Raw genomic sequence first — 26,907 nt, 5'->3', positions numbered from 1 at the left:
CCCGCCCTCAGCCCGCCGGGCCGCACCAACGCTCTGGGCACCGAGGGGTGGAGAGACTCCCCCCGCTTCCAGACGAGCAATGGACGCTCCCCACCTCGCGCCCCTCCCCTCGTGCCGTCATCGCCCCCGCTGGCCAATGGCAGAGCGGCGCTGCTGCCGAGTGACATCTCCGCCCCGGAACTGTTTGTCGCCGCACGTGCGCTGCTCACGTGACGGGGAGGGCACGGAGGCGCGCGTCTCTATGGTTTCTGCGTGGGGCAGAGCGCCCGCCCTGGGGCCTTGGCTGTGTTGGCGCCGCCGGGAGGCTGGCGGACTATGAGTGTCCGTCCCTCATTACCTCACGGCCGGGAGGAGGAGGAGGAGGAGGAGGCTGCCGGGATAGCGGCGGACCTGCCCGCGGCCTCGCTCCGGTCCTCCGGCCGCCCCGGGAAGCCCCGGCCGCGGCGGGCCCTGCCCGCTCCCCCGCCCGCCGGGCCCGCTTCTCCGGGGAGCCTCGCCCAGGCCCATGGCCCCATGAGGCGGCAGAAGGCTGCGGGGCAGCAGCGGCGGCGGCGGGGCTGAGGCGGAGGAGAAGCCGGGACGGGTGCAGGAGGTGGGTGACCCCCCCCCCACCGGGGATGTGAGGGAGGCGCGGGTGGAGGGGGCCCCGCCGTGCGCCCGCCCGCCCCGGGCTGGGGGAGGCCGCAGGGGGGTCCCGCTCCGCGGCGCCCCCTGGCGGCCCCGGGGCCGCTCGGGGTGGGGGGGTCGGGCCGGGGGCACGGGGGGTCCCTGGGGTGTCCCCGGGCTGGGCCCGGCGGCGCTGCGGGACCCCCCCGAACACCCCGCAAAGTTTGTGTGCGGCAGCCCGGGGCTCGTCCCGCCGCCGCGGTGCCCCGGTGTGCCCCCCGCCCGCCCGCCCGCGGGGCGCTCCCGGGAAGCGGGGCTGGAGCCGAGCGGCCGCCTTTGTTAGGCCCCTGCTGCAGAGGAGGGGAGAAGAGAGGGAAGCTCCCCCCTGCCCCTGCCACGTCTCCGATCTTGAATGAAGTGTTGTGCTTCCAGATAAATAAATAATGATTTATCTTCCCCAATGCGGCTGAGCCGTCAGTGCTAACCGGAGAAGGCTCATAAGGCTCAGCACCCTCAAAGAGCCAGAGCGGGTTACTTTTAATAGGCAGTGAAGAATTTACACTGTCGCTTTGTCAAAGTTATGCTTTTCTTTTGCCTGGTTCCCTTCCTCTTTGGTTTTGTTTTTTTTTTTTTTTTAATCTTATTATTATTGCAAAAGTGGAGCTCAAAGAAAAAATTATAATTTTCTTTAGGTCATGTAAATTGTTCCTTATGGTCTTTCTAAAACCTTGAGGTGAGGATTCCTAAGCAGAACAAGCACTGCGGACATGCGAGGTGCACCTCTCAACACCCTTCCCATCATCAGTTCTGGTTCAGTTCAGAGTCCTGTGACTCCTACTGTGACCGATGAAACTTCACGAACAAAGTTTACTGTCTTTGCACGTGCAGGGGAGGGAGGGAGGGAGTTATCACAACCTGAATTTCAGTGCGTGTCATCCCTCACCCCCCAGCGTTGTGTGCTCTCAGCTTGGGAGGGTTGGAGGGCTGCTCTGGTGGTCACAGTAGTTCCCTGCCGCTGCTGCTGAGAGCTGAGTGTGACTTCAGTCCCCCCGTGGTGTTCCCTGTGTCTCACGTGCCCGTGCTTTGAGCCCCATTTGACAGTCTGATTTTCTCTCCCCTGTATACTCAGATCTCACGGTGATGTTGGTGTTTAAGCTCCTGCCACTGACCTGTAATCCTTGCCTATCATGTTTGTTCATCTCTGTCTGCACGGCCTTTCCTCCCTGTGTTTGTTCCGCCTCTTCTTGTGCTGCATGAGCTAATATTCTCATCTTTGCAGGCAAAACACTGCTCTGGGTTGTTGGGTTTTTTGTACCATGCCTGTTTCCTGCTATTATCACTTTCCTCTGTTCAGACCATGCTGGCTTCAGCTCTTCCTGTCGTGCACATCTTGCCTGTCATGTTTATTTGGGAGCTGTATTCGTTCACCCAGTCCCAGAAAGTAAATGCAGATTCCAGGCTGTGGTCTGGAAAATAGTCTGTAGTTTAGAAAATGGTGGCTTCAGTACTTTTAGCTCCTCTTTGATGTTGCCAGTGCTAAATCAAGGGCAACAGCCCTGGGAGTCCAGCCCCAAAGGTGTCATTTTGGGCTGCTGTCACTCTCTCTCAGGAGCAGGGGAGGGAAGTGCACTTTTTTGCCACTGGTGAGGAGGAATGGGTGAGCAGGAAAAGCAGTGGATAGGGTGTATCTGTAGTCCCAAGTATTTTTTCCTTCTGTTTTCCCACAGTTTTGTTCTTAGTATAGGAAGTCTGGTGAGAGTTTTTTGTGATGAGCCACCTATTAAAGTATTCAATACCTTGGAAAGTGTGATTGCATGCAGGTTGTGTCCATACTCTCCCAATCTATGTGTGAAAACACCCATTCTGCTGAGCTGCCTTTAGTGCTGTGCTTGGTCACGTGCTTTGGAGGGTTTTCTTCCTCTGCTTGTAGCAGAAGCAAGGAAGCAGCTGTTGGTTTTCCACCTGTAACTCTTTGTGTAATGCTTTTCCCCCTCCCCACCCCTCCATGCCAGGGTTCTGCAGTGCTCCAGGCAGCGAGTTTTGAAGCAGGATGGGAAAAAGACGCTGTGTTCCTCCACTTGAGCCCAAGCTGGCAGCTGGCTGTTGTGGGGTGAAGAAGCCCAAATTGTCTGGGAGTGGAACGCACAGTCATGGGAATCAGACCACAACTGCACCAAGCTCCAGTTCAGGTCCTCTTCAGAACCACCAGCATACAGATGGGAATAATGGAAGGGAGAACGTATCTGACTTGACTTTGGGCCCAGGAAATTCCCCAATTACTCGAATGAATCCCACTTCAGGAGCTCTGAGCCCACTCACTCGGCCCAATGGAACTGCCAACAGCACCAAGAACCTGGTGGTGACAGCAGAGATGTGCTGCTACTGCTTTGATGTACTCTACTGTCATCTCTACGGGTTCCCTCAGCCACGGCTTCCTCGATTTACCAATGACCCCTAGTGAGTACAGCCTTGTGTGGGAGCAAAGCTGGGAAACAGCTTCCAGAGCTGTGGTGTGGCTGGGGAAGGGTGAAGGGTTTCCTCTGGGGAGTGGGAAGAGGGGTGTGCAGGGAGAAAGGGGGATATTCTGCTCCTTGCTTTGTCTGCTGGGAGCAAAAGGATGCACTGTAATTGCACGAAAGATTAAAGTGCTGTTTGTTGGTGGAGGTGAGTGAGCTTTAAAGAGTGTCCTTAGAGAGAGGAAGTGCTTAGCTCTACAGTAAGAGCTAGGCCAAGTGTGAAGAGGTGTGGTGCTTCTTCTGCTCACAGTCTGGTGTGTTCCATGAGGCACTGTGTTCTTTGTGGAGGAGTGCAAACCCGCTTCATGGTAATGTTCTGGTAAAGTTTCCCCCCTTCTTTGTAGGTAGATTCCTCTGTAAAAATTAACTGAGTAGTACCACCTACAAAATTGTACTAGAAAACCAAATTAATGTCATTAATTTGAAGAAGCTCCAGCTTGTAATGTCAGACACTGACTTGGAGAGGGGAAGAGACTTCCTTCTGTAAAGCAAATGGGAAGGGAATAAAGTAAAAAGTTAAAGTTGGAGCAAGTTTCCAGCTCATCCTGAAACAAATGCTGGGCTGGTGAGGATTGGACAAAGACATTCAAAGAAGTTTTCAGCTGTCCAAGTGAATGGGTTTAGCAGGGAGGGGAATCAAAAAATTACCAGTTATAGAAGATGTGTTAAGGAGATCGTGCTAGCTGGGCAATGTGGGGAAAAATTCTAGAATCATATAGGTTGGAAAAACCTTTGAGTCCAACCATGAAGCCAGCACTGCCAAGAGAGTTAACTTTCAAGGACGGTACCAAGGTTAGGAGGAAAGGAGATGTGTGTGAGCAGAAGTGAGGAGAAGGATTTATGAAGCTGTTTCACTTTGGTGAGCTTTAGCTAGTGTTTGTCTGAAGGTTGACTGCGTAGGTGTGGAAATGTTAATGTTCTTAAAATGTTTGTTAAAAGAATTATATGGGAAAGATCAGTGACAGATGGACCTTCTGACACTCCTCCGGGGCCTCCTCCAGAACAATAGATAAAATAAAAAGTTGCTGACATCCTTAATTTAAGCTAATGAATTTTAAATTGATGTAAAGAACAATGGCTTAAACAGGTCAAGGACTTCCTTTCTGTGTGCTCAGTGTCTGCCCACCTTTCTGCTGTCAGGGTGGATGTAGGTTGTGCTTCCTTGCAGTTATTATTCCAGCTGGATTATGGATACATGTTCTGAATGCTGCTGCAGAGTAAGCTGTTTAATGCTGCAAATCCAAATGGACACAGAAATGCTCTGGACTGGGATATCAAATAGTTCCAGGGACTCCCCAGGCTGAAACATTTCTGGTATTCATACCTACACTGAGTGGGCTCCCTTTAGAAGATTTGGTGTCAGTCTGCTTGTTGTTCTGTCACTCAGTGCAAAGGGTTATTTGCTGGTGCTCTGTTAAGCCGGTAAGAGAGATGGTTTTATAGAGCTGCATTCTTTTGGTGTCAGAGGGGATTTCTGGCTGGATTTTGTTGCTTTTTCTGTTGACTAGTAACAAAAAAGGATGTCCTTTGGGGAATAGCAGCTGGTTGAATTTTTATGCCCAGATTTGAAAAGTTAAAAATTGTTCACTGGTTATTTCTTATGATTGAAGTCTTTTAGATCAGCACACCAACAAAGCATAACCAGCCCTTCCCTTAGCTTCCCCTGTCAGCAAATGCTTACCTGGATTTTCTTGTGTTACAGCATTTGTTCTGTTGCTCCCAGGAAATGGATGTACCCCATGGAAAAGTTTGCTCTCTTGGAGGGCAGCACACAAAGAACTGCCCCACTTGAGACAGTCTTGTAATGAATTTCAAGCCAAATATTACCCAATACAAGAGTAAGCAAAGTGAAAATACAGAAATAATTAGCATTGTGGCCTTTTGTGACATAATTAATGTCAGTGTAAGAGATCTTTGGACAAAACAAAGGTTTATACCAGGAGTCTCTCTGGACAGACAGAGAAGAGACTGTTGATTTAATAGAAAGAGGCACAGCCTGTTCTTTGACTGGTTTTTAAACTGGTGCTGAATTTTAAAGTAAAGCTAAAATCAGGTGTGAAGGTCAGGATTGGCAAAAACAATGTAATAACATGCAAGTTACAGGGTTATGGATTGAAAACCACATGAATTTCAGTCACCAGCCTGAGGGGATATGCACATGGACAGCACTCCTGATGGGAATTAAGGAGCTGTAGATACCTGTGAAGCCAAGTTCCCTTATTCCAGTGTGAGCAGTGATGGTCACAGATCAATGGAGAGATGGTGGCATTGCAAGCCTTGGAGTGATGTCTGAATTAACTTGGCAAAGGAAGGAAATATCCCCGTTACTATTCATGTTACTGCAAGGAATTACAATTTGGAACCTATGAAAGTAGTTGGTCTGTTACTTTTTCCACTTTTGTACTTCAGTCTGATTTTTTAATAGTTTCTTTTTAACTACAAACTGGTGCTAGAGCTATACCATGGAAGTTTCTAGTTGCCAAATAATAGGATACTTGCATCATAAGGTCTGTTCTGTAACAGGTTTTTCCCTAGTACAAGCTAAAGCCTGATTCAAACAAACTGTATTTTTCTACTTTAAAATTCCCTTTGTAGTTGCAATTGATGAAGCTAAATTTTAGTTGCTGTTAGTTTTAGTTCCTCTCAGCCTAAAAACCCTCATCAAACATATAAAAAGTGGGATGTTGTGGCTGGGGAAGGAGCAGTTGACATAATCTGCTGAGGATATGGCTGCAAAGTACCAGTAAATGCTCTTGGGTGAACATGGACAAAAGATTGTTGTGACTTTTCTGAGTACATCTGGGAAATAACACTTTTCAAGGAGGGGCTCTGGAACAATGGCCTTATTGTCAGCTGCACCTGCAATTTGCTGAGTGCATTTATTCTTCAGACATAGAAACATCATCTTCTTTGCAGTGAAAATAGTGAAATTTTATCTATGTGTGCAGAATCTTATCTTTTTGTATGCCTCAGTTGTTCTGACCACAATGAAAAATGGTTTTAAATGTGCTTTAAGGCATTTTAAAATATACAGCCTTCTGAATGCAATTATCCTCTCCCTTCTGATAATATCTCTTCTATTATAGATGCATAAAGCTGTGCTGCAGCTCAGTGGAAAGATGGGTTGTGGGATTTTTTTTCCCTTTGGAAGGGGAAAGAGATAAATGGAAAATGTGAACCTGCAATTTGAATTGAAGGGGAATTCACTTAGATTTGTATTCTGTGAGTGATGGTTTTTATGTTCTCCCTTGCCTTTTCTCTTTGGGGTGAGTGTAACATGGACTGAGCAGTACTTTCAAAGTTTTTATTAGATTAGGGTAAATTTCCACTGAACTTGTGGCAGTAGTGTTTCTCAGAGATCTCCTGTGTAAGTTTAGTGTCTTCTTTTTTTTAAGTTTTCTTATGTATTTTCTTACACTCTTTTTCTGTATGCTCTTTCAACATATGATAGATATCCATATGATAGATAGGTGAAAATGTAGAAAAATTATATCCTGTAAGAGCCTTGAAGTGTTACTGGAAAAGTAGAACAGCAAATCCCCTGCCTTTGTTGAGCCAGTCAGGAGGTTGTTGTTGGGTGTGGAAGGATGTTTCCACTTCCTCTGTGGGCAAAGTCCTTCACAATTATCACTCAAGGGTTAATTGGGTGAGTACTTTTTGGGCAGTACTTTTGCTGTTGGTCACAGCTGGTAACTAGATCCTGAATGATGAATTTATGCTGTGATGGATTTAATTCCATTGTTGCTCTGAGGAGCCTCACTGGACATTGATTTATTACTACAGTTTAAATGATGTTCTCGCTACTTAGACTTAAGAAGTTCTGTTGCTGTGTTTGACAAATCATCCACGCTCCATGCTGGATTTGTTGTCTGAACAGAACATCTTAGTATTTTTGTAAGGTTTGCTGCAGAGGTGCATTGCTGTTAAGAGCTTCAAGAGTTTGAGGAAAGTAAATGTCTGAGCTATGTTGTCAAATCAGCCTTGATGGTTCAAATCTCCTATCAATGTTTTTTTAATCTCAGAAAATCATATGCAATCATAATATTTAAAGTTCAGTAGAAACCCACAGACTGATGTCTTGCATTCAGTGCTCTGAACAAGGCACAGAATCACTCATCCTGCTTTTATAATTAGGTCAGCATTATCAGTTGCATTACAGAATTTTGCAGATACTCGGACATTCTTGTAGAGCTGCAACCACCACTGTCCTTTTAGTGCTTCTCTCTGCAGCTCTTTGCAATTTCACTCACTCCTGTAGAAGTTAATTTTTTTGTATTTAATGTTCACAGTCATCTTTACCTGTTTATCTCTTCGTAGAGCTCTATTATTCTGAAGTTGTTATTCTTTAAGGCTAAATCAGGAGATGTAGTTTAACAGCTTGAAATGAGCCTGCTGAGTTTGAGAATCCACTGTTGTGCTTGTAAATTCGTGATGGTAGACAGGAAAGGGGAAATCCAGGTGATGTTTGAGTAGAACCAATAGTGTTTTAGATATGTGTTCAACAGGAGAAAATGTGTGTAAATACAAATCAAATGTAAGGTAAGCAAAAGATGTGGACATAAACTGATTGAGCCTTAGGGATGGACCCAGAAGTCAGATCCTCATGGAAATAACAGGGAAAAAAATTTGATTTTTTTTCATTCCTTAAAAAGCAAAAAAGAAAAGCTTTTATTGCAAGTCTGATTTATAGAAGTATAAAGAACTAACTTGCATCATCTATATTAATTTTATATGACGTATGCTGGAAACTAGTGGATGCTACAAAGTGAGGCCAATACTGACAAGTAATCAGTGGCATCAAATAACCATTTCAGTCATTAGAAGACAGCCCAGAGTCTGGTCAGGAAGGTGTCTGGGGAGGACTTCCAGAGTCCTGCTGGGGAGCATGGAGTGTGCTGACAAGGTGGAGGGAAGTGCTAGGGCTTGCATGTGGGGGGTGTGGGCATGAAGTTTTGTTCTTGGTAGATAGCAGGTGAGCAAACCTGCCTGCTGGGGTTTACTGCAGGGAGAGGAAGCAAAGGCATGGGGCTCTTTCATACCTTGGATATCTCCCCTTAGCAACCAAATATCTGTAGAGGCTGGAGGGTTTCTTTCTTTTTTTGCCTTTTCAGTCCACTCTTTGTGACGTGGAAGACGGGGCGAGACAAGCGGCTTCGTGGCTGCATCGGGACCTTTTCAGCCATGAATCTTCACTCAGGACTCAGGGAATACACATTAACCAGGTAACTGTCAAAAGTGAAATAAACATGAAATAAATATGAAATCAATTCATTCACTGAAGATCTGTAAGGATTCAAGATTAGGATGTTGGATCAACATAGTTCAATGTAATATGCTTCATCATGAACTATACCTGAGTATAGGAGAGTTACAGTGAGGTGATGTATCAGGATGTAGGGGAACATCTTTGCAAAAGGTGAGTTGCAGTTGGCATTTTAAGGCTGCTGTCAAAGCTATCTTGCATACTAACAGTTTTGACATCTGTAGCACGTAATTTCTCTCAGCCTGCAGTAGGCATTGGACAGCATCAGGAGGCTTGCCACTGGTATTACAGTTCATTAGATTAGGGAGAGATGCAAATCACTTTCTCTGCAGTAGCAGAGAAGCATGTTTCATGCAGGCATAATCAAAAGGGGAATAATTAAGCATCTGACTATTTATTTTGGTGCTTGTGTTGGGTGACGTATCGTCTCTTCCCTCTAGTGCACTTAAGGACAGCCGATTTCCCCCCCTGACCCGCGAGGAGCTGCCCAAACTCTTCTGCTCTGTCTCCCTCCTCACTAACTTTGAGGATGCCAGTGACTACCTGGACTGGGAGGTGAGAACAGGTGCATTTGGAACTCTGCATCACTCTCTCGTTCCATTCGGGTTCGGGTTAGTACATGGCGATGTATCTCCTTCATTACAGGGGTGTATGGGGTAGAAGAGACTGGGAATAGAAGAAATGGGGCTGGAATACTGGAAGGAAGGAAGGAAGAAAGAGAATGGCCCAGCAATGTGCTTTTGGCTGGGGGGGATCTGAATGGGAATAAAAGAAACATGAAAGTGGTTCATGGACTTGGCCCAATAGGAAATGGATGTAAATACTTGTATAAAAACCTGGGAAGTATTTTAATGGTATGGATAGGAACTGGAAATAAAAAGTAGTTAAGACCAAAGGTATGAATGGTTTTTAGGACCTTGTACATTCAAGTGTATTTCATTCAAGAAGAATGTGTATATATATATATATATATATATATATATGGACTTCATAGTCAGGTAATTTTAGGCATCATTCTTGCGTGCAGAGATTTTATCTCTCTTGTGTGGCAAAAGAGATAGAAAACTGACAAGACTTAGTTCAGGAGAAGTGGCAGGTCCACTGGTGAGGCTTGTCTAGGAAGGATGGCTGAGAGCTTCTTGTGAGACCTGCCAGGCAAGAGCAGAGAGTGGGGAAGAGAATGACCTTACCAAGGCAAAAGCCAAACTGTGCAGAGAGAGAGAGAGATGCACGGCGTTGTGGGAATGACAAATCAGTCATGGGCTCAGTGCTAGCAAACACCTCTTATCTGGCTGTTCATTTCCATCTATAGGTTGGAATCCATGGGATCAGAATAGAGTTCATCAATGAGAAAGGTGTCAAACGCACAGCCACGTATTTACCTGAGGTTGCTAAGGAACAAGGTGGGTTTGAGATGGCAGCCAAACATGTCAACACATTGTGTCACAGAATTGGGTAACCATCTATCAATTTGGGGCTTGGAATACAATGCTGTCTTCACAGTGGTGCCATGGAACCACCAGGCTTAATCTGGACAACTGACACCAGATACAGTTTCTGCTGGGTTTTCATTTGGCCTGTCTCTCATCCCATATCTTTGCACAGCTGTGTTTTAGTGCCAGAATGTTTTAGGGCTGAAGAAATAGAGGATCTCAAAGTATGGATCTTCCAGCTTCATTCAGCATTGCATCTTTCCTCTTCTATGTTTCTCCCACCAACTAGGATAACTGCACGCTGCACAGCACCAACAGGAGAGTCACTTTCCTCCTCATTCTTGCTAAAGTAGCATCTTCCAGAGGAGGGCTAGAAACACAGCCCCTCTGGAGCACACTTCCCACTCAAATAGAGTAGTGGTCACCATGGTAACAGCTCAAAATATTGCCTCCTCCTTTCCTCCACCTATCAGAGTGGAGTGGTCGCATCCTCCTGGCTCTGGGGCAAAAGACTAAGGTAGGAATTTTAACTGATCTCTCACATAGCAGTGCACTGTGCTATCACTAGAGCATCAATCCCACTTTGTCTATGTAAAGAGATTAGTATTATCTTCTTTTCGAGGGAGCTAAGTGGCACATGATGAAAAAATTCAGGGTCCTTGCAACAGTAGCAAGGCACAGACCTTTATAAGAAGACATGGAATGGAAAATGGAATTGCTCTGTCATAGACCAGCTCCAGTATGAGTTTAAAGGGGTAGGCATGTGCAGATAGTGTGCATGCATCAAGCCATGTATGTCCAGTTCATCACTAGGATTTCTAAAGCTCAGAGTTTCCTGTTTAGTTGTTTGTTTTTCTAGAGTCCTTTTAATGCATCTCTTGTGGTTTTGAAATATTTTTTTATATTGAAAAATTTGCCTTGCTTTTATTTTTCAATAGACTGGGATCAGATCCAGACCATAGACTCCTTACTCAGGAAAGGTGGCTTTAAGGCTCCCATTACCAATGATTTTAGGAAAACAATTAAACTTACCAGGTAAGCAGATGTATTTGTTGTCTTTTAATTTTACTTTATAGTGTTTTCTGGGTCATTTAAAATATTTGTGCTTGATGTAAGTCTTTATGCCTCTTCCATAGGAGATGTAGTGTGAAAGACCAAATCACAAATGCCATGTGTTAGGCATATAATGCTCATGGAATTCAGCACAATGTGTTTGGTTCATGCAGGACCAAAGTTGGCATTTTTCTAAGTGTCACTGGTTTTAGTATTACTGTATATGTGAAAGATCAGGAGCAGAACCTTTAAGAGTTGAAAAGGTTGGGTTTTTTTTGGCATCTTTTCAACGAACTTCCTTTTCTCAGTGTGCTCATCTCTGAATGCTGTAGCTATTAGTAGGTGACACCTGTCTTAAAACCAAACCACACTCAAGTTTGGCTGTTTTTCAGAATTTGCTTGCTTTCTGTACACCCAGCTGTCCTATTGGTTTCTGCCCCCTTTATGTTAGTAAAAATTGGGACTTTCTGGTTTTCTATAGAAACACTAAATTATCAGGTCATTCTTTACCTCTAGAGAAATGAGGTGAGTATGCAGGGTTTTCTTTAACAGGAGGTGACAGGATGAAAGTTTTCATTAAAATCTCATGTAATGTGTTCCTAGTGCAACTCACAACCACTTTGTAGCTGACTGTTTAGTGTGCTTTAGACCTACTCCACTCTCTCCAAAGGAACTTCACATTTTGTGAATTTTGATTGTACAACATGGACTAAATAATTTATGTCCTATAATAAACCTCTTTTTACTTACCTCTCCATTTCTTTCACTACCTTTTCAAGTGTGGAGATAACCACAAAAGTAAAAAATACTGAAATACTGATTATTTAATCACTGTAGTTTCTTCCAGCAAACTTTTCATGCAATTTGTGAATAAAAAAGAATATAAAGTGATCATTTATTTCCTGTGTGCTACTTCAGGCATCCCTTTAATTATTATCACCTTGATTGGGACTCATTTTTCAGGCCCCTGGAGCTAATTCAGGCTCACATAGGTTATTCATACCAGTGAGTTCCTCTTGGTCATCACTGGCTGTGAGCTGGAGGGGAGTCTGGGGTGAATGTTTTATGTCAAGTCCCTGCATTCAAATTCTCTGAAAAATTCCTTCACCCAGGATTTTTCTCCTGGGAAGCTGAGAAGCCTCAGAAAAAAAGGAAAACAATTACTATCTCATTTGCTTCTCCTGTGTTTTGCTCCTTTGGAATGTGTTTGGAGATTGTTTACCCACAGGTGATTGTTTCATTGGATTCTGGTGTGAGTTATTTTGACTCATTGTCCAATCAGTGCCAAGCTTTTAGGCATTTTAACCGGTTTCGTGTATTTGCGGGCTGACAACACCATCTGTCTTTTATGTTGCCTGCCTAATTATTTGACTTAACAAACAAACCTATAGTGGGATTGATATCCAGCAGTGGGAATATTATTTGAATACAAACCTTCTGAAGACAGATGAGCCAAATATTAGTTCAATAGCTGTGTTGAGACTCCGGAAAGAGTCAGGAGTTTTCATTATTATCTTCTTAGCATTCAGTAAGCTTCCTTTCTGTATTCTTTAGTATAGTTCAGTATAGTATTCTTTAATATAATATAGTATCATAAAGTACTAAATGAGCCTTCTGAGAACATGGAGTCAGATTCATCATTCCTGCCTTCGTCGGGGGGAACGCAGATCCGATGCTCCAGCTGCACAGTCTGACGTTGTGTTTCTGCCTGTTCCCGCAGGTACCGCAGTGAGAAGGTGACAATCAGTTATGCAGAGTACATGGCCTCCCGCCAGCATTGTTTCCAGAATGGCACCCTTCATGCCCCCCCCCTCTACAATCATTACTCCTGACACACGGCTGCATGACCAGTCCCACTCCCCAGTTGCTGCCAACGGCTATGACATCATCGGGGCAGACGCCTCCTCTTCCTGGTCCAGTTACTTCTATTACTGCACCATTTTATGATGCTAGCTTCCGTTGCCAAGTCTGCCTTCCCACTGACCTGGGGGGAGGGTGAGAGCGTGACAGGACTTCAGGGGCCCAAGCCTTATCTCAGCCTTCCCTCCCAGCGGGGGTTCAGTTGGATTGGGGCTCCATGCCTACGAACTGTCGTGAGGTGCAGAAGACCTTTAGGAGTGATAGTGCTGCTTCGGACTGATCTGTTCCTGGGTGTTACTGACACTCTGGAAACTTGAGTTGTTTATTATGGAAGCCCCCCAGATCAAGTAGGAGCATTCCCCTGGCAGCCTGGGCAACGGAGTCCAACAAAACATTTTTTAGGTTCTTTATAATTTTTTTTAACCTCTGGTATCTGTTGTGTACTGAGAGCTGATTGCAGTCCCCACGCATCACAGGCGGACATCATGATATTGGGGAGGGTTGAACACCTGGATAGCACCCCATCCTCATGGACAGAAAACATGTGAAAAATTAATCCATTATTTAAATAAACCCTTGAAGGCTTTAAGGCTCGGATCCTTGGTAGGTTGGATTCTTGGTGATGAAGGCTGCTATGAATTACAATGCTGTTTTTGCCTGTAAGAGAGCAACGTGGCACGTGCTGTGTACACAGAGGAAAGGATCCTCGAGTGTCCCTGAACAGTCTTTGTTTCGACCAAATTTTGCTTCCAAATATTTGTAAGAGATAGGATTAGGGCTGGGGAGGGGTTTGCAGAGCATTGACTGTAGTTGTACAAGTGTGACCAGTGACTGAAATTTGTTTTAATTTAAGCTAACAGTCTTGGGGACCTTCCTTTTGATAGAACAGCCACTTTCGCCAGTATGACTACTGATCTTAGGGGCTGTGGGTGTTCCAGTTTATTCCAGGCCTATGGAATGGTGCTGGTCAGTTTTGCTGGTAAGGTTTATCTTACTCAGCTTAGTCATTGATTGCCACATCCAGGCAGTGAGTGGGGAAATCTGTATTACCCAAATGGCATGAAACTTGTGTGCATTCTGTAGTTCTTCTCCCATGGTGGTTGATGATCACAAGGAATACTCTTTTCTGAAAGGAAGTTATCAGTTGTATTCTGCAGCATCATTGAGGGATGTCATTAAATTATGGCACTCTTTCAATGAGATAACTGGACTTCAGAGTACAATTTGGGGTGGGGTTGGTTGGTTGGTTGGTTTTCCAAGCTTCTGGAGGGTCAGTAATGACTGGGGAAGAGAACACAAGTGCAGAGCAGAGTCATGGCTGTTTGGTTGCACTCATCTTCTGAGCCGGCTCGTGTGTTGTAATTGGCTGGTGTTTGAAGCCTGAAATGATGCTGTGGTGTGGTAGGGAATAGGGCTGGTAGGAAGCTGAGAACTGCAGGGTGCTGCTCCTGGTCCTAAGGAAGCAAGGCACAACTGGTGCAATTTTGCTTCATGTTGGTGTAAGTTCTGCTGGAGGAGAGAGATGTGAGGGGGATTCCTCTGGATAATGGTGCAATATTGACCCAGCTTTCCTTCTGCATTGGGTCATTCCTACAAATTGCCACTTTTCCCTTGTGATGTTGTTGGAAAGAATTGAAGATGAAAGGATTGTTTTGTGACTTCCTGCTGCTGAGAATAAATGAGTCTCGTTACAAACCACTCCAGTTTGTAGTTTCTCCCCCAGGTGCCATGTAGTGATGGGGGAGGGTGGGGTCAGCTCCAGGCATACCACTCACCTTTCAGCTGTCAAACAGTATGATACATAGGGCTACACTCATTACTGTTCAAGTGTTCTATGTTAGAATTTCATTTCTAAAAGGTTTAAAAAAAGGCAAAAAATGGTGCTAAAACTATTCACCCCTGAGCACGCTCGGTGAGACTGGTCATGCAGGCATACAGTGCCAGGCTTTTCAACTATACTGTTTCTTTTTCAGGTGTTTGCCCTGTTCTGTGTCTTCAACAGTGTATAGTGTTTTCCTGATTTCAGTTTCTTTGACTAGGGGATGACTAAAGGGTGGGGTGGGGAGGGTTAGTTGTCATTTTTTTAAAGAACAGAATTTTAGGATTGAGTAACTTGGTTGGTTTAAGCCTGAAGTGGGACAGGTGGTTTGGGACTGGGGAAGTCTTGTCCTCTCCCACTTCTATTTCCCCACTCAGTCTGTTTAAAAAAACACAAACAAAACATAAATGCCTCTAAATATGTACTGTGTTCTTGTCTTGTTGCAGTGAGAAGAGAAGCTGGCAGATCAGGACCACTGGTCTGCTGCCTAAGGAACAGGCCCTCTCAGCTTTAGTCCCATAAGGGTCCAGCTATAAAATCAGTCGAAAACTGTGTCAATAGCTAAGTCAGCTCAGAGAAATGTATGACAAGGACAGGTGGTCTCAGGAAATAATCCCGTTTCTAGATCATTACATGGCAGCTATGCATAAGGATGAAAGAGGTGACATGGGCACAAACTGCAGTTTGAATTGCCTCGGGATGGAGACAACCAAAATCAGTGGCCAGTTGATGTGAGATTTTCTCTGTGTTTGCTTGGCTGGGACAGCTGGTTAGAACTACTCCTCAAAGCAACTGTTACCTGGCTTGATCTGGAATAACTCATCCTTAGAAGCAAGTGCCTTTTGGTCTAGAAGGGCTTATTCTCATGACAACCACAACTGATAAATAATCTCACTGCAATGATGAAATGTCTTTGTTTTACGGTAACTACAGGAGAATGTCTTTGATCACTGGAGTCTGTCAGTGTTGAAATGTTTCCACTGTGAGGTTCTTAATTTTTTTTTTCATGTTGTTCAACAGTCAATCTCAACTGAAGCCATTTCGGTTTGGGAATGTTACATGGTCAAAATATCACATATCTACAGTTTATCAGAACAAAAAAAAAAATCTGTAAGGAAATCTAAGAGTTCATTTTAACCTTTGCACAGAATAATTTGTTTTCATAGTACATTAACAAACCTCTGCAGTCTTCACTGACTATTAGTGCTGTTTTCTGTTTGTATTCAGAAACTACATGTTGTTTTGTTGGGGTTTTTTTTGGTTAATTTATTTCCTTAAAGCAGGAGACCTCTTTTGACCTACAGTGCAGAGACGTCAGACCAATTCTTTATATTACACTTGGTTGCCTCCTACCTATATAATAATTTCTGAGTGTAAATAATTGAACTCTATCCTCTAATGAAGTATTGTAGAGAATAAATCATAATGGATAAAGATTATTTGTACTGTCCTCTTTATATGAGTTCCCACAGCCTTTATGGGGGATGAGGTGAAATTGTTCTCCTCTGCAGAGACAGGCAATATATTACAGGTATGAATAGCAAACCTGTAAATTGCACCACAGATTCAAAACCAGGGAGGTTGCCAGAGTGGGGTGACAACTGTCTGGAAACACACCAATAATCAAACAGGCTCACTACAAGAAAGCAAGGGAAAATAGTAGGAAAATTGAAACCAAATATTATGGTTTCAATTTGGCATAATGGCATAGCAGTGTCTTTGTATCCTGAAATAATGCTTGCTGGACAATAACTTTCTATCAGTTGTCATGATGGTGAAATGTATAAAGTACATATTTACAGAGTACTGTAAATCTTTCTCAAACTCAAAATTGTTCTTTTGGGGTTTTGTCTTCTAAAATGAACTGAGAACAAATTGTGTACACTTTAGGGCTATAGTCTTCAGGTGATCTAAAAACCTTATTTCTGAGGAATAAAACACCCAACTTTCTAGATTCTTACTCTTTTAATGTTTGCTTTGAGACAGAATTAACTGAATTGTAGAATTTTAATACTACATTTCTACAATTTGCAGTGGATCTCTGGCTTACATGTTATTTCCATACCTTTTCAGATAATTGTTAACTTTTTATCTATGGGAGCTGTATAGTTAGAGATGCTACATTTTCTTCCTGGGGCTTTGGGAAGGGCAACCCTGGATGTCAATGAACAGTCATAAAACCCTAAAAAAACACCAACCAAACCAAGGGGGAGGGTGGTTTTGACTTAAATATGCCTCAGAAGCTCATTTATCACAGAACATCTACAAAGCAAAACCCTATTTTCAGGTGCTGGTACTAGGAAGGCTGGAAAGTCAATCTCTTAGGCAGTGTGAGCTGCGTGCTGTGACTAATGTGATTTCCAGGTGAATTCCAGCTGAATTTCTTTGTGAATTCTGAGTTACTCATTTCCCTACTATCCCTGAGGAGTTACCAAGTGTGCTCTCTCATCTTTGTTGGCAGGAATACAGTGGCTTAATTAGTGTATTTTAGTGTCATATGCGTTTCCTACTTGATTTTTTTTGTTTGTTTCCTTTTGAATCAGACATAAAATCTTTGCCTGCTCTCTCTCATCAGAGGTTCTTCTTTGCCCACAGGAACACTCAGCAGCTCACAGGGAAGATGAGGCCAGGTAGAAGGGTGTGCATGTGACTGCACACTGAAATAGGTCAATCCAGGCTAAATATAAACCAGGATAATTCTCCTGGAAACAGATTCTTCTGTTGTTACTTCTGTTTGAAATAAGAAACAAAATGAATTAGTCATTTAGCACCAAACCAAATTACAGAAAGATTAATAGAAACTTCTAGAGGGTACTTCAAAGGAAGCATACTAGTATTTTTTAACACAAAAAATTAAATTTATTTTATCTGTGATGGAGAAGTTCCTTTTTTATCTTCAAGATAAAAATGAAAATCAGAACACTTACCTATACAATTCCATAAATTAACATGTACACTGATAGGCCATGGAGCAGTAGGATAGGAAAGGTCCTGAAATGGTCTTGCCACAGTCTGTGAATATGTTTGATGATCACTCTCAAAACACAGCAAGCACAGAAGAGCATTGCTACCATGTTCTTTAAAGTATATCATTGTACAAATTAAACACTATCCAGATTATCGAACCATATTTTTTCTATGGTCAGCTAGACTGCTCTTAGAGTCAGACTAATTCTGGCATAAATTATGTATTATACAACCAGGTGATAATGTCATATATGTATTTAAAAACTTAACAGATCATGTAGTTCTGCATTCAGAGTCTTACTAGGACTATTACTAGATATTAATATAAATTTACTTTGCTTATAGATGTTCGTTCATTATGGTTTTGGATATATAATTTTAAATGGAGTAAAAGTAAAGGTAAAATAGTGTGAAGACCTAAACCTGAAGAGTTAAACTTTAATTGCACAGATGAAAATCACACCTGTCTATGCAATGCTGGCTACTGCGGCACATGGTGCTCTCAGTGGGTGGTTATCTCCACAAGGATCTACCTATCACACTGGCACTCCACAGAAAAGACATAATTACTGCTAGAAAGCTTAAAAAACTCCTAGAAAAATCACATTGCTTCTGCTGATGAATTAGAAGGAAAGCATATTACAAAATAGGTTTATGCTGGTAGCAGGATATCCTTGTTGTTAGTTATTTCCACATTTGATTACAGGGAGATATTTAGCTGAGCATTTTGTAAGGTCTGTGTAGCTGCAATGATTTGTTCCAGGATCTGTGTTTAGACTGTGGCTACACAGGAATTACCATGAGAGGTCTGTCTAACAACCTGCTCCTTAATATCCTGTCTCCAGCACGGATCAAAGAAAGTTTTTTGTCCTGGAACATGGAATATTAGAGACTTCGTTCATGATAAATTACATTTGGCCAAGTATTCTTTTTTTTCCAAAGGTTTATTTTAGGGTGTCACCAGTAAAGCTGCCTGAAAGTTCCTTTACTCTGACTATTTTAATCAAGCTCACCTAACTTTTCTATGCATATTTTGCTGATAAATGCCAAACCAGTCATTATTAGTGAGGAAGAAGCCAGTGCATTTTAAAATTAACAAAAGATCAGATACTCTGCTGCATTTGGGTTGTTGCAGCAGCTGAGCAATATTTACTATGGGGTTTATAAGTTTATTTTTAAAATTCTTTTACAAAGAAAAAGGTGGGGGGAAGCAGCTTCCATTCAGGAACATTTTTATTTTGCTCCTGAGACCTTAACCAAACACATCAGTGATAATAAACTTAATCTTTCATGATAGCCTCTTTAACTGTACCTGTAAAGTCTTGGTTTTGTATACTTAAATAGAATGGATCCTTGGGGAAAAACAAAAAGGGAAATTAACAATGTAAACTTCTGTGAGCTACCTACTGCTCTGAGAATCACAATGTTCTGAGGTGATGGGTTATTTGAGAAGCCATCAGGATTCCAACTGATTTTAAATGCTTCTCTCCTCAATCTGGCATGGATTTCCTTCTTTTCTCGTAAGCCTAATTGAAATTGTTTAATTTGCCAGATGTTCCCCAAGATATTTCCATTCCATCTTCCTGAATGTCTTTCTGCTTGTATCACTTAGCAAATTACTTTCCAATCAGTTTCTTTGCTATGCTCATTATCCAGATAACAAATATTAAAAATCTATTATTTGATCTCTTCACATTCTTCCAATTTATTTTTAATTAATTCCTTTTCCCAGCATGCAGGAAACCATTCACCTAGGCTCAGATACAAGTTTATGAGAACAGGAGTGTTTTCATCATAAATCCTTCAACAGTCTATTTTTGTCTTTCTTTAGGGCACAGGATGACATAGTAAGGACTGATAAGACGATTACTTTAAGAGTCTTAGGTTAGGCACTTATGTGTGAGCTCCCTAGGGAAAACACTGCTCCCTAAGTTATTTTGCTGGCAGTGTTGGAAGAATTATCTTCATTTTCAGCCCACCCATGACTTTTAGGGGTCTGTAGATTGCTTTGGGATAGTCTGAAAATTAACCTTCCTTTTGAAGTGTGCTATTTATGATATCAATACTCCCTCCTTACAGTCCAAGGTCTATTAATCACAGTGAGCTAGACAGAAACTCTGGCACAGTCAAGGTTTTCCTAAGGTTAGGGTTTGCTGTCCAGCTGGAGGATGTTCTGGTAGTGAAATGGAGCTGGTTGTAGCTGCCTGATGCACTGCTGTGAATGAAGATGCTTCTGATGCCTCGGTGTCCTCAGGTGCTCCTGGGCAGGCAGATGCTGCCGTGCAGTCTGGTGAGGGGCACCAGCGCAGCTTTGAGCTCTTTGGTAATTTCCTAAAGGACAGAGCAGAAGAGTTTGCTCATGTGAAGGACGAGTGCTGTTTCCCTCAGTCCCCACACTCCTGCTCTCGGGCCCTGGTTCATGCCTGGTAAGACTTTGGCTTCATGATCACAGAACTGATTATTTTGGAAAAGACTTCTGAGATCATTGAGTCCATGGAACACCACGTCAACCAGACTGTGGCACTGAGTGCCATCTCCAATCTTTCCTTAAACACCCCCAGGGACAGTGACCCCAGCACCTCCCTGGGCAGCCCACTCCAATGTCCAACCACCCTTTCAGTGAAGAAATTCTTTGTGATATTCAGCCTAAGCCTCCCCTGGCCCATCTTAATGCCATGTCCTCTCGACGTCTGTGAGAAGAGGCCGAACCCCACCTTGCAGAGTCTTGGTCTGTCACAGCTATTCGCCCTCTGTTCATACATAACACGTTCAGCATCCCGCTGCTTTCTCTCTCTAAAAGCAGCTAATTACTAAGCGAGCTTAAACACACTTCTGAGAGCTGCTCTGTTGGGAGAGCACTCAGCCTCCCTGATCCCGCTGTTCCCCTCAGTGCCCCACAGAGGCAACCGAGCTCTTTCATCCTCAGCAGGGCCCAGGGTAAAACCGGGCCCTTGCCCTTCTGAGAGAGGGAGAAGCAGTCGTGCCCTGTGCCCTCTGCCCTCATGGTAGGCAGAACCCTCAGCCCTCTCCCGGGGCAGCGCCCTCACCCGGGGCAGAGCCCTCAGCCCTCACTCGGGGCAGAGCCCTTACGCGGGCACAGCACTCAGCCCTCACCCGGGGCAGAGCCCTCGAACCTCACCCGGGGCAGAGCACTCAGCCCTCACTCGGGGCAGAGCCCTTACGCGGGCAGAACCCTCAGCCCTCACCGGGGCAGAGCCCTCAGCTCTCACCCGGGCAGAGCCGTTCCCGCCCCTCACCGGGGCAGTGCCCTCAGCCGGGCAGAGCCGTTGCCGTTGCTGTTCCCGTTCCCGCCCAGAGAGCCGCCCGCTCTCCCTCCCGTGAGGCGGGGCCGCCCTTTCCGCCGTGGCTTTCCGGTGATGGCGGCGGGCGGCAGCGACCCGCGGACGGCGGACGTGGAGGAGGACGCCTCGCAGCTCGTCTTCCCCAAAGGTGCGAGCAGGGGCGGCGAGCAGCCCGGGCTCGGGGAGGGGTGGTTGGAGGCCGGCAGCGGCCGCCTCTGAGGGTACGGGCCTGGCCGAGCGGCTCCTTGGACCGGAGCGCTGCTCAGCGCCTCTCCAGCAGCTGCTAAGCCCCGAGTGTTAAAAATCAGGATAATAAATGATTTGTATATATTTAAGGATGTCATGATTTTTAGGATATGGCGGTTCTTAGGTGGGCCACTACGTGTGGATAGGATATTTAAAAAATAATTTTAAAAATCCTGTCAGGTTGTAGTGAAAAGGTTGTTGGTTTTTGATATAAGCTTTTTCAGTGATGTTTATTGACACAGGCGTTCTTCCCTGTGAGGGTGCTGAGGCCCTGGCACAGGGTATCCAGAGAAGCTGTGGCTGCCCCTGGATCCCTGGAAGTGTCCAAGGCCAGGATGGACAGTGGAAGGTGTCCCTGCCCATGGCAGAGGTGGAACTGGATGAGCTTTAAGGTTCCTTCCAACCTAAGCTGTTCTGGAAATTTGTGAATACTGATGCAGTTAGGAAACCAGCTGTCCAGATCCAGAGTATTTTTTTTTCAGACAATTAATTCAGTATAAATTCTAGAAATGTATTTATACCTCACAGCCACCCTGAAAAAAAAAGGAGCAGGGGAAAAATGGACACCATGCTGCATTACTGCATTGTTGAGTTATGAATAATAGGCAAGTTCTGAAGGACTATTTTTTCAGGTTTGTTTAATGCTAAAATCTCATGTTGAGCCCAAGCTGATTTACTGCTCAGTGCAAAATAAGAGATGCCAGCCCCTTTCTAGCAGTCCTTGTATCTGCTTGTATAAAACAGTGCTGTCAGGCTTTCTGGGATGCAGCCTCTGACCCTGTTGCTTTGAACAGCTCATACTCTGATGTTGAAAGATGTTCTTGTAATTGGAATACATACAGTGATGATGGTGATGATGGATGAATCCAAAGTTGGCTAAAAGGGGGGGAGAATTTTTAAGATTGGTTAAATTTTTTTTTCTGATAATAAAATTTCAGTAGGTCAATTAACTTTTCAAGTAAATGAAGCCTTTTTAAAAACATTTAACAGTGTTCATATTTACTAAAAGAGCACAGAGACTTCTGAAGACTGTGGCATCACTTCTGAATATTGTGGAGTTTTAGAGTTCTAGATTTTTTTTTTTTTATTCTGTATCAAGTCATGCATTACTTCTGCCAAAATTGGTGAAGAAAATATACTGCACAAATATAAAAAAATCTGAATGTTAGGGCTGGAAGTGTAAAATATATGGTCAAAAAGACAAACCCTTGGACTGTCACTCAAAGTGTAATTTTTATCAGCATTTCCAGTATGAAATGCTGCCCAGTCTTTGATGAAAGGCCTCACACAACTGCCCTGAAAGACATTTTCACTTCTTTATTACCCAGATCTGAATTACACACAAAACTTGTGCCATTCCCCTTTTCAAACACCCTTTTCCATGCTTGCATTCCCTCATTCATCCCACAGAGTTTGAAACTGCAGAAACTCTGCTGAATTCCGAGGTGCACATGCTGCTGGAGCACCGCAAGCAGCAGAACGAGAGCGCGGAGGATGAGCAGGAGCTGTCAGAAGTCTTCATGAAAACCCTGAACTACACGGCGCGCTTCAGCCGCTTCAAAAACCGCGAGACCATCGCCAGCGTGCGCAGGTGAGTGTCAGGACCCAGGACATCCCTCTGGCTGTCCTGAGCAGCCAAGACTCCTGCCAGGGGTCTCAGAGCCCAAAATGCCTGTGATTTTGATTATGACCTGTGGAGCATGTTACTAACCGTAGATGAAGATCTGCAAGCCACGACAAATTCAGTAGAATGACAGTGACTTTATCACGGGGTGAAAAAGTAGATTTTGGCGTTTTTTAGAATGGGGGTTCAGGGGGCAAGATGGAGGGATCTCGGCGTGTCCTGCCTTTCTTCTTCTTCTTGGACTCCATCTTCTGCTGTGATGCTAGCAGTTTTAGATTGGTTTAGAGTATAAGCTCACTGTCTAACATAGGTGACAGGTATTGGGAAGTAATTGTAAATAAACATGTAGTTTTTAGTATAAAGACATAACACCACCCCAGGGGCGAGGGAGAATGCCTCTGACTGTCTTGCTGAGCTTCAGAGAAAGAATTTTATAGATAAGATACAATAAACAACCTTGAGACCGAGAACTGAAGAGCTCTGACTCCTTCTTCAAGTGCCAGGCTGGGAAAAGAGGCTTTCTAACTTCTCTCGGGGTCACTCAGATCAGCGAGAGGCCCTGGCAGAGGTGAGCGGCGAGGTCGGGGTGTAACAAGCGCTGTGTTACAGAATTGGATCCCTCATAGTGGTCCTGCTTTACAAAAGTGCAGTGTGAAAAATGCGTGGTTTAGGATTGGCTTTTTGCAAATATTAAAATGAATGTTACATGTGTTGTGTTAAAAAGTAATGCTGTGTTAATTCTCTTAAGTAGTGTGTTAAATATAGTTTTGGGTTATAAAAAAATGTTAAAATAGAAACTATGCTATGTAGGATACTTTTTTAAAGAAGGGACTCGCAGCGAGATAGCAGCCACAGGACACTTAAATCTTTGAGAGAAAAAGAATTTATTGCCCTCTTATCAGAAGAAACTAACTTCTTTCTGCCTCAGAGGTGCCGTTAGGATTCAGAGGAAGAAGTTGAGGATGACCAGACAGAATCCTATGTTTGAATAGAATTTATGCATCATGTATGAGATGTGTGAATATGCAGCAGGTTATTGTTTTTAAGGGTTAATCCTCTGTTAACGTGTGTCCTTTTTTGGGCTTGTGCTGCCAAGAAAAAGGTACCTGGACTATTGTCTCATGTTGTCCTAATTCAAATTGTCTGAATTATTATAACTCTAATTATATTGCTATTTTTATAACCATTTTATTACTATTAAACTTTTAATTTTTTTTTTTTAAGTGATTGGCGTTTTTCACATGTATTATTCCCTGAACTCTCTCCCCTTGGTCAATCCCAAGTCCCCAGCCCTGGAAACATCAGTAATTACTTACCATAGAGTTAGCCTTCCTGGGGGAAAAAGCAGACTCCCAAATGGACCTTTGTGTCACAGCTTCCTCTGGTTTCTCCTTCCCCTGTCTCCTCACTGGCTTGGCATCCCTTGTGGTCACCCCTCTTTCCCTGGAGCCCAGCCCTTAGCTCTGCCTCCCACCCCTTCCCTTTCTTAAGCTGCCTGCTCCACATGGTTGCTCTCTTTTTAGCCGGGTTTTCCTTCAGCTACTGTGTTACCCTGCTGGAATAAAACCTTGCAAAAGAGCCTTTCTTGCTTCTATTGCTGAGCCGGTTGCAGTGAGTGTTGAGTGGAAGTTTGACTGCATTGCCTGAATGTTAACTCAACTTGCTTTTCGACAGGAGAGGTTTGTTGGGGACAAGAAATAGGCAGCAGCACCTACCATTCTAACACCCACATTTTTTAACAAAAGTACATCTTAGTGGTGTTGAGTGATTTGTTCTTTAATTGAATCTTTTGTTTTCGTAACGAGGCAAGAATTTCTTGATGGAGGGTGATGAATTGTCCAGGTCAAGCCTTTTGAAGTGCTTTGTTTTCAGTATTTCAGTGACAGCTGATTGCAATAAATGGGAGGATTTTCCAGACTTCACAGAGTAATTCAGAGGAAGTGGAGTTAGCAGATAGGATTTTATTCTTTCCTCTATGCATTTATATAATGAGTCTTTTCTCCTGAAAAAAAAATAACTTCAGTGTCAGAAGCAGTGTGCAAAAAGAGAAGCATTTGCTTCAGTTTAAGTCCCTTTTTATTTCTGTCTTGTAATTCCATCAAATTGGAGTCTTCCCTTACAGCTTATTGCTGCAGAAGAAGCTCCATAAGTTTGAACTGGCGTGTTTGGCTAACTTGTGTCCTGAGACAGCTGAGGAAGCAAAAGCTCTGATTCCTAGGTAAGCACTTACACATTGTACAAAGGCTGCTCTCACTTCCCTGTGACCTACGGCCAGCCATGCCCTGGTACCCTCTCTTCAATCCAACTCCCTTGCTGGAACAACATTTGGTCTTGGTCTTTCTTCCCCTACCCACTGATCTGACAGCAGCACACTTTGTACATGTCTCTAATGCACTTCTGAGAGCTTTTACTGCATCAAGTGTGAACCTCTTAAATTTGGGTTCTTGGCTGGCTATGTTTGTGTTCCTTGGAGTTTTTTCTGTTGGAGTAAATGAACTGTTTTGTGGATAATGTAGGAGGAGCAGTAGCTTCTTCTTGTCTTGTTTGGTTATTTCATGGCCTGAGATAAAGGAAGGAATAAACATTCATCTGAATTATCTGAATTACTGTTTCTTCCTTACTTGTCATTATATAAAAGGGAAGGCTTTGAGATTACCTAATTGTGGGCTCCCAGTACTTGGAAAGAGCCTACAAGAACAATGGAAAGAGACTTTTTACAAGAGCAGTGACAGGACGAGGGAATGACTTCAACTGTGAGTAGATTTAAATTAGATACTAGGGAGAAATTCCTCCCTGTGAGGGAGGTGAGGCCCTGGCACAGCGTGTCCAGAGAAGCTGTGGCTGCCCGTGGATCCCTGGAAGTGTCCAAGGCCAGGCTGGATGGGGCTCTGGACAACCTGGTCTAGTACAATGTGTCCCTATCCATGGCAAGGGATTGGAATGAGATGATCTTCAAGGTCCCCCAAACCATTCCATGATTTTATGTTAAATTTATAGCAAGAATGGACTGGCTTATGAGCATTCAGCTACATGAACTTCATTTAGAGGTCTCCTTACACCTGCCTTGCCTTTTTGAAAACACATTTTGAAATTACTCAGCAGAAGGTTCTGGTAACAATGGAGTTTTGTCACGTAAAGAAGAAGCAGTGCCTAGGGATTAGAGCACTCTTCTTACAGAGATGTTACAGGTGGTTCCTGGTGGTCACGGGTGGGTGACAGTGTGTTGAGACTGACAGGAGAGAGTTATGACTGAAATGAATCAAGGGAGAGAGATCATTTCTGAAACCTTTAATGCCTCCTTATTGCTCTTCCTTTGCAGCCTGGAGGGCCGGTTTGAAGATGAAGAATTACAACAGATTCTCGACGACATTCAGACTAAACGCAGCTTCCAGTATTAAGGTTAACCCTCAGCCCCTTTATCTGAGCACAAAATCCTGAAGAGCTGGGCTGTTTCTCAGCCCTCTGGATCAGTCCAGCTCCCAGCTGAGCAAGGGTAGTGGATGCAGGGTGCTCCAGTGCTGTGTTCCCAAAGGTGCATTCAGACTGGAGATCAGCATTGTCCTTTTGGTTTGTTCCGTGTATATGTTGGCAAGGACCCCCTGAATTGTGAGAACAAAGAACCTGAAAGGCCTTTTCCCAGGGGCTCAAGTATTTGTTTCTTCCCTAATCCGTCTCCCCAGGTTAAAAATTTTCAACGTTTTTGGTTTTTAGCAGAAATGTGGATGTGATTTTGTGTTTTTTAGGAACTTCTAAAGGGTGCAGAAACTTCTTTTTGGTTCTCAGAAGGTTCAGTGATGAGCAGCATCAATATCTGGTGGTTTTTGTTTGTTTGTTTTATTGTTTGATTGGGAAAGTGAATTTACACAGCTTCAATATTTTTCTATTATTGTTTAGTGTAAATTAAAAGATATTTTAAATTAAAGTTGTATGTTTCATAAATATTGGGCACCTATTATGATTTTTGTTAATGAGGAGCTTTTTATTGAATATATTCTGGAGATCTGGGGACTCCAAGAGTCTAAGGACCCCAGTGAAGTTTAGGACATATCAGAGATGTGACTACAATCACAGTGAGAAAGCATTGGGGCAGCATCTTCCTCTCTGCTCCCCTGTTCTGTGCCAAGTGATTGCAAACACCCAATCCTGCTACAGAAAGAAAAAAGTGAAGAAACCAAATAATTTTGATGTTAACACAGCCAAGTATCCACCCCTGGAGGA

The 26,907-nt window shown here is 43.8% G+C and overlaps 2 protein-coding genes across 2 annotated transcripts; both read left to right on the top strand.

Moving 5' to 3' along the window:
* Positions 1-223: 223 nt before the first annotated feature.
* AMMECR1L (AMMECR1 like) lies at positions 224-15,989 on the top strand. Its single transcript, XM_050978066.1, has 7 exons — positions 224-592; positions 2,619-3,063; positions 8,234-8,344; positions 8,826-8,940; positions 9,698-9,788; positions 10,757-10,853; positions 12,592-15,989. Exons 2-7 carry the CDS (start codon positions 2,657-2,659, stop codon positions 12,701-12,703), a joined length of 933 nt encoding a protein of 310 aa, XP_050834023.1. The 5' UTR covers positions 224-592; positions 2,619-2,656; the 3' UTR covers positions 12,704-15,989.
* A 4,823-nt stretch (positions 15,990-20,812) lies between these two features.
* Positions 20,813-26,630, top strand: POLR2D (RNA polymerase II subunit D). Its single transcript, XM_009089337.4, has 4 exons — positions 20,813-20,967; positions 22,476-22,656; positions 24,812-24,907; positions 26,009-26,630. Exons 1-4 carry the CDS (start codon positions 20,895-20,897, stop codon positions 26,085-26,087), a joined length of 429 nt encoding a protein of 142 aa, XP_009087585.1. The 5' UTR covers positions 20,813-20,894; the 3' UTR covers positions 26,088-26,630.
* Positions 26,631-26,907: the final 277 nt, after the last annotated feature.

Source organism: Serinus canaria, chromosome 9 (assembly GCF_022539315.1).
Source record: "Serinus canaria isolate serCan28SL12 chromosome 9, serCan2020, whole genome shotgun sequence".
Classification (NCBI taxonomy): domain Eukaryota; kingdom Metazoa; phylum Chordata; class Aves; order Passeriformes; family Fringillidae; genus Serinus; species Serinus canaria.
This window is presented reverse-complemented; position numbering and strand designations above follow the sequence as displayed.